The sequence below is a fragment of the Rhipicephalus sanguineus genome, chromosome 3 (genome assembly GCF_013339695.2).
Source record: "Rhipicephalus sanguineus isolate Rsan-2018 chromosome 3, BIME_Rsan_1.4, whole genome shotgun sequence".
Classification (NCBI taxonomy): domain Eukaryota; kingdom Metazoa; phylum Arthropoda; class Arachnida; order Ixodida; family Ixodidae; genus Rhipicephalus; species Rhipicephalus sanguineus.
Window position 1 is genome coordinate 129355537 of NC_051178.1, and position 7630 is coordinate 129363166.

The window sequence follows — 7630 nt, forward strand, 5'->3', positions numbered from 1 at the left end:
GCTACTTTTATGCTAAGGTAGTGCTTATTTTGAAATAATATCACGTTTTAGTGGTCCGCATCGCGTTAGCGCACTTTCAAGTAGCCCGCCTGAAATCAGACTTTCATACGTCACTGCTGCCGTGCCCAAACGTTGCCCCGCCTTTACTGCGCGGCCCGCCGACACTAGTAGCAGCAGAGCGAAAGTAGCGGGACCCACAGCATCAACAACGGCCATCGAAGCCATCGAAGCTTGCCGCAATCGCCGCAATGGCTGTGGACGGAGAACTTGACAACGAGACATTGGCCTCGCGACGCTGGGCTCCAATTCAGCGACTAAGTCCACTTCGATCGTAAGGGTTCATTCCGCGGCACCAAGTGAAAAGACACATCGGTTTCCTTGCTGCAGCACTGGCGTTGTGCACCATTCGGGCATCCGGCATGCAGTTAAGCGATGCGAGAGTGTTATGCGGTGGCAGAAACGATAGCATTTGCCTAAAAGACAAAGAAAGCCTTCTTTTATTTCGTAACTTGTGTGATAAGTGGACCCGAGATTGTAGCTCTGCACCAATTGCGAATATGGACAGTCGTAAGGGGCGAATAGAGCAGCTCTGTTCGGCATATATTCGAGGTGTCCATTATGCTTGTATGAGACGTACAACGGAAACGAATATCCAAGTTACATGTGAGAATAATTTTTTTTGAAAACGACTAGCTTTGCATATTTTTGGGCTGTTGCTATGTTTGTTGCCGTGTATGAAGGTGGTACAACCCTCGAAACTCGCATGACACGACTACATACTATGACATTATTAAACAAAAGATTGTGTATTTTCTACAAGTTCTTCACTGTATAAACCTGATCTCTCTTCCTGAGCCCCGACCGCTACTCATGCAAACAGGAACAGCAATCACGTATTCCGTGGCTGTCTCTTACTTATAAATACCATTAGTGGCATTTATAACCACTACGCTTTCCCGAAACAACTACGCTTTCCCGGACCTACGCTTTGCCGGAACAACTTACTCAAGGGATAATACACGTGGAAGCGTAGTAGATTATAAGCCACTGAAAAAGAATGAAATAGCGATTGCCTGTGCGAACATTGTTCGTGATAGTTCGAAAAGCCGCCTTATTATTGTGTCCCACTACGACACATGCTGCGTCTTACAGGCCTTGAAGAGCAACTGTGTGTCTAAGTTGGCTCATGAAATGCCCAGATTCATTAATGTTATATGCAGCGGGCTATGCGACGCTCGTACTGTGCACGAACCTGGAGCTACAGCTACCACAAGCCAACGACAAGCCTCCGTGTCGTCCCCGCCCCGGAAGTACTTACACCGAGCTCTATATATTACGAATGAACCAAGTTTTCTCTCCTACATAATTGTGCAGCCACGATGACAAGAAAGCATGCCACCTACTCCAGGGCTTGGCTAAGCACGATACACATAGCGCCTCGAACGTCTCCTATCTCTGTTAACTCGACTGAAGTTACTCTTTCGAACTTTAGAAAAAAAAAACACTAGATCCCAGTGGTGTATCGCCAAGCAATAAAAGTGCTTCTGCGTTTTCTAGGAAGCTGCTGGTATATTTAATGACGCCAAGGTTATGCACGCCTGAAATTCGCGAACTTTATCGCAGTTATGTCTTTCCGCGGGGAGACTTACACCATTAGCGTCCCTACACTTATATCATTTCACTTATGTTTTAACAAGACTGTTATTACGTAACAACTTATGTGTTACGCAATACAACAATGCCAATGTTTTGGTTAACTTTTGTTTTTTACTGAGACCAATTTAGGAGAACTAGCAGTTCCCAACAAATAGCAATAACAATTCTGTTTATTTGCATCTCTAATTTAGGAAAACCACACTAAGACTGCGGATCCTGCGCCTTGTTAGAGATTTTGGTTGTATCATCTTTAAATTAACTGTCTTTAAATAGCTGAGCGCAATTTCATTCGGCTAATGTTTTATTGTTAGATTCGTTCGAGCATTGCCGTGTTTCCGTGGAGCATACCATCTCCTGGTCGAATTTCGAAGGATGATTCAGGTACAATATGTGTATATGTACGTCGTTCCTGTCTTACATGAATACAGTAATCACCAAATTATTCGTATAGTTATGGGTGCTGTATTACAATGATCTATTGCATACAACGTTATCGTAGTCATTTCACGGCAGAAATTATCAAATAGGACTACCACGTCAACAGAAAAGCAGCGCTCTTTGAGGCCATTACGCGATTCGCAAGCAGCCCCAAAGAATTCCGAACATGTACTCACAATGCTTTTCTTCGTAAGTACTTCTTTACCTTTTTGCCGTTTGTGATTATAGGACACTTTTCGTAAAGGGCGCCCCAAGCGCCCTTCACGCGAACTACCGAAACCGCATGTTTAGGTCGGCCGCAGCAGAGGACACTCTGCGAGACTGCAGGTGCTGGTTGCGTGACATTTCGCTAGCGCGGAGCCAGCTCGCGTGTGTGATCTTGCCCGAAACGTGTTGCTAAGATGGTTCAAAAAAGTGTTCCCTTGTGTCACCAACGAGCTACCGCTACGAGAACAAAAAAAGTAAGCCAAGTACATTTGAAAATTATCAATGTAAACAAAATACATGTGCTGCCCCTCCGGCAATACAGTCTCGGGGTCGTTATGGCCGTGGAAGCGCTAGGCCCTGTACGTACGTAGGCATGTTGTGGATTTGTACTTAAAATTGCTTGTCGTGTAATGGATGACGCGGTATGGACCCATCGTAAGCGCGTTGCGGTGGCTTCCGACATCGCCAGCTCTGCGGAAATATGGGATGTAGTGCGTTTGCTGACAGCGTGGTTCAGGGGCACGAAATGTGCGGGATGAAACTCGTAGTCTGTCGATGTAGCCGGCGCGTTCAGGGCATGGTGATGAAGCGGGTATAAGGCAGTAACGACGCCAAGCCACTGTAAAAAATATATTTTGCCGAACAGAAGGACAAGGCTAGCATTCCAGTTGTCGTGAAGCCTCGGCGGGCCTGACTATACTCCGTTTCACCAATCAAGTGCAACGCTGTTGAAGCTATGCAAGAAGTTCGGTCAGCAAAATGTATAGCTACGCGCGTCTGTTTTGGTCTGTTTTCGCGGCTGTGAATGCTCGTGCGTGTCTAGCACGAGCCTGCGCCTGAGGCGTCGCGAACGGCTTATCTTCAAGCATTACTCAGCCTAAAAATGAAAAGAAATCACATTCGGCGCCTCAAAAAAGTTGAACTATTTGTTTGCGCTGTAAGTCTCGCTATACAGGGCACTGGCCGCTCGAGACTTCCTGCGTCACGCGCCCGCCTCGTTTCTCAGGCGGACACTGCCCCTCTTCTACGTCAGCGATCTGCTAAAACGTCGGCCTAACTCCGTCAACAGCTTGTAGCTCCGACGAGCATGTTCCTTGCCCCGAGGCGGACGCCAGCCGATCCATGACTCGGTGTTCAACAGCCGCGCCAAATCGTTCGTCCATCCGGTCTACGGGCCGTTCTTACGACGCTGAAGTCAGTTGTACAGCCTTTGAAAAGCAAAGGCACGGTGGCATTCTTTCGTAGGTATATCAGAGACTGCAATTCAGTCGGCTGGCACGATGCATGGACAGTCTACGTATACGGACACACCCCCATGCCCTAAACATGGCGATTTCTATCGCAGAATACTGCGATCCGCCTGACGCCGCGCGCGCTTGGCGGCGGCTTCGCGGGCGCGCACCGCCTCGAGATCCGCCTGGCGCCGCGCTCGCTTCGCGGCGGCCTCTCGAGCTCGCACCTGGGGATCCTGCCGACGAGCACGAGCCGCAGCGGCCTTCCGCACCCGGCGCTCCTCGTCGTCCATGGTCTGCCAAGCAGCACGATCCGGCAAGCGCTCTCGTACCGCGACGACGGGGGAATGGGAGATCCCCGCGCAGCCCGCGCAGCAGCCCATCGAGAGCAGCTGCACCGCCAACGCCATCTAGCGTACCTTCACCCAACCGCCGTATTGTACGCATGTCTAGGGACAGCGCCCTCTCGGAAACGAGACGAGAAATGGAGATGACGACACAGAATGCGTACAGCGCCATCTAGTATATCGTCACCCAAAACTGCAGTTGCATGCATCTCTATGGACAGCGCCCTCTATTGTACGATACAGGGAACACTGCGGGTACGCCGGATGATTGATAACCGACCAGGTCTCGCTATAGGGAGCTTCGCCCCTAAAAGTCAGGTTTCTTTTGATAGAAGTAGATAGAAAGAGAAAATAGATGCAATATGGTCAACTAGACTTAACTATTTGATACCCTACCTGTAGGGAACGGAACAGGGGTGTAAAAGCGAGAGCGAGACAAGACATAACCTAAATGATTCACAAGCATGGCGCAGGATAGCTAAATCGGGCACTTAGGTCAGACACAATCAGAATTGGAGAATCGCTCGTATGGCTCTCTGATTTGATAAACTGTGAGCCGTATAGTGTACAAACTATTTTTTTCTGCTTTCGTATAACAGCAGTAGCGACTACATTACCACCAACGACGACGAAAGCAATAACAAGGTCTCACATTGAAACAAACTACGTCAACATCAAAGATTTAAAACCTTATCTGTCCCATAAATGTCAACTTCTGAAAAACGCGTCGAATAGAACAAGTTGAGTGCTGTTCCTTTCACCTTTTAAGTCACATATTAGAAATTAGGACATTAACGTACCTTACGAATAAGTTAATAATGAGATATGGGAAGCGGTTGTCACCAAAACTGGTCAGGTAGGCACGAAGGTTCAAACGTTGGACTCGTTGGATTCTGCCGAATGCAGTGTTTTACGGGATAGTCGATAACCTGTCTATTTGATAATCAGGGATATGGAAACCTGCACTCTAGCTGTCACTTGTTGTAGATGCGTCCATGAATGCAAATGTAAGTGAATTCTATTTGCTGGAGCGTGAGGTGCTTTGATTTTTTACGCTGTATATTACCATACTTTTTTCAACAGCGAAGTTGTTTAAGCTATCGGTAACTTGTGCTCTGTAGTGCAAACCTCCACAGGTGGGTATGCGCCACAGGAATTGTACGGGCAAGCCCCATTACCGAGAACAGCAGGTGCGAGCATTAATTAAACGAATACTTTGCTCGGCGAAGCGGAGCACGTGAAACACGTGAAAGAGCGAGAGTCAGAAAGAAAGAGAAAAGATAGAGAGAAACAGAAAGCAAGAGAATGAAAGAGAAGGAGAAAATAGAGAGAAATAAAGGGAACAAATTTTAAGACACACAAAGATAGAAAGTCAGAGAAAGACATAGAAAGAGAGAGAGAATATGTAGAAAAAAACATACAGGATAAAGAGATAGAAAGACCAGAGAGCAAGACAGAAAGAGGAAGAAAGAAGCAGAGAGAAAGAAAGAAAGGGAAGAACAAGAATTAAAGATAGAAAGAGAAATAGAGAAAGAAATTAATAGGAAGAAACAGAGAGAAATTTAAGAAGAAAGAAAGAAAGAAAGAAAGAAAGAAAGAAAGAAAGAAAGAAAGAAAGAAAGAAAGAAAGAAAGAAAGAAAGAAAGAAAGGAGCGAGGAAGGCCACGAAGCTGCGCTCTTCCTTTGGCACCACTAGTACGGAGCCGCCATAATTTTTTTTTATTGATAGGGTGTTCAACTCCAGATAAGGTGTGACGGGCTGCCAGAATAGACAGCAGATATCAGAAAGCAGAAAATTGTTTTCCTTCTCCAGTACCTGATGACGATGATGTTGACGCTCCTTGGATGAATGGCACGTATCCACTCGGGGGAATCGGCCAAGAGTCTGGCGGGTCATATGGTCTTAATGTTTTTCAAATCCTACTAAAGGTTATGGCGACAATTAGAAAGATGAGTAAACCGCTTCTTAGTAGAGTTATATTACAATGAATCGTAATTCTAGACTACTAACAAAGCCATTTTGCGTGAACCTTAAAACAACCTATAAGCTTGTAAAGTGTCCTCATATCGTCCACTTCTGTCCATCGCGAATAGAGTAAGTACAGTAAAAAACTCGTTAATTTGACCCTTCCGAATCATCCATAAATTGGATGATTCGGACGTGTTGCCTGGTCCCGGCCAGCATACACATTGTTAATGGCATCAAACTCTCGTTAATTCGGTCATATTTGGCCGCAAGCCTGTAATTCGGACGACCTTCGGAGCGCGCCGAGCGCGAAGCGCCGCAAACGTGCGACGCAGAAGAGCGAAAACGGCGTTCGCAGACAACCGAAACGAAGCGGTGCGGACAGCACCGCTTCGTTCACATGCGGATCCTCCTCTCAGCAGCTTCGTTTTAACTTGACTCGATGCGCGCGCAATGTCACAAAACTCAGCATGACGGAAGCCGTTGAAGATAAAGAGCTTTTAGCCGCCGTCAGAATGCTGGCATAAAACTGCCGTCAGAATGCTGGCATAAAACTAGCGCTACATCGCGATGGACGAACTACCAGTTGGCGGCCATTTCACCTGCGAAATAACGATCGTCACGTGCGCGTGGTGGTGGTGGGGTACGTAATAAAGGAGAGCTGCAGGGCGCGTTTCGGGCTAAATAACGCCGGAGTCTGGCGCCGTGGTTGCATTGCGAACGAAGTCTCAGATGACGAAAATTGAGGCTTTTACACCGCTCTTATGCAAAATAAATACAGAATTTACGTGTTCATCAAGAAAATGAAAGTGAATTGATGTAAAAAACACCTGTTTAATGTTTTCCTGATAGTCTCGATAATTCGGCATCGATTATTTCGAACACTTTTTCCGGTCGAGTGAAATCCGAATTAACGAGCTTTTACTGTATAAAGTATTGTTGATAAGCTAGCACAACGTAGGAAGAGCGCCTGAATGTAAAGATTGGCTAAGCGAGCAACTTTAGATTGCCGATGCTCAATTTGGATTGCTGATGAGCAAGTCGAGCAAAATTCACGCTTAAAAAAGAGGTAAAGAATATATTCTACCAACACCTATGCCACGACGTCGCCGCGAAAATAATTCTTGTGGCTTGAATAGACATGCCTCATACAAACCTGTAAATTTGAGCATTTCTCTAATTTTAGGCGTGTTTTCGTTTTCTTCATCCTACACATACTGAACGAAAAGAAGAAGGAGGAGAACCTGCCAAGCCTGACTAGGAAAACAAGCACTCTGCTGAAGGTACGTTTTGTTGGACCTTCCTTTGATATTTTACATAGCGCTATAGTTGTCGACTGTGCAGTTTATCACGTGTTGTTTCTCACATGCGTGGCTTATTACATGCATAACTTTTTCCAAGTAAATGCAACCTAAAAGAAAGACCCTGTTGTCACTTGAGCTGCAGGCCGCAACACGCAAACGGCGGAGCCTTGGAGAAAGGAAAACTGGCTGACGTTACACACATTCCTCATTTCCTCAGCACGAAAGAACGAAGATTATAGAGGAAACGCAATAATCTAGTCGTTTCCGTGTCTCATCTACAACTCTCGCTTTTCGCTGTAGAAATATTGATCAGAACCTTGCGTCTAGCTAATGTTATCTAGCTACGGTTTTCCGAAGGATGTAGGTTCGGTCCCTACCTGCGGCAAGTTGATTCTTCGTCCGTTGTATTCTCTTGTTTTCTGTCATAATTACTGTACTATAGTAAAACATACAAGAAATGTATATATGCCTTATAGCTTC

At 46.1% G+C, this 7630-nt stretch overlaps 1 protein-coding gene across 1 annotated transcript in view; it reads left to right on the plus strand.

Moving 5' to 3' along the window:
• Positions 1-4698: 4698 nt before the first annotated feature.
• The window catches only part of LOC119387124 (uncharacterized), a 58044-nt gene continuing 55112 nt past the window's right edge, over positions 4699-7630 (plus strand). Inside the window, exons 1-2 of the mRNA XM_049414130.1 lie at positions 4699-4736; positions 7033-7129. Coding sequence (XP_049270087.1) covers positions 4699-4736; positions 7033-7129 — 135 coding nt within the window. The remainder of the gene's footprint in view (positions 4737-7032; positions 7130-7630) is intronic.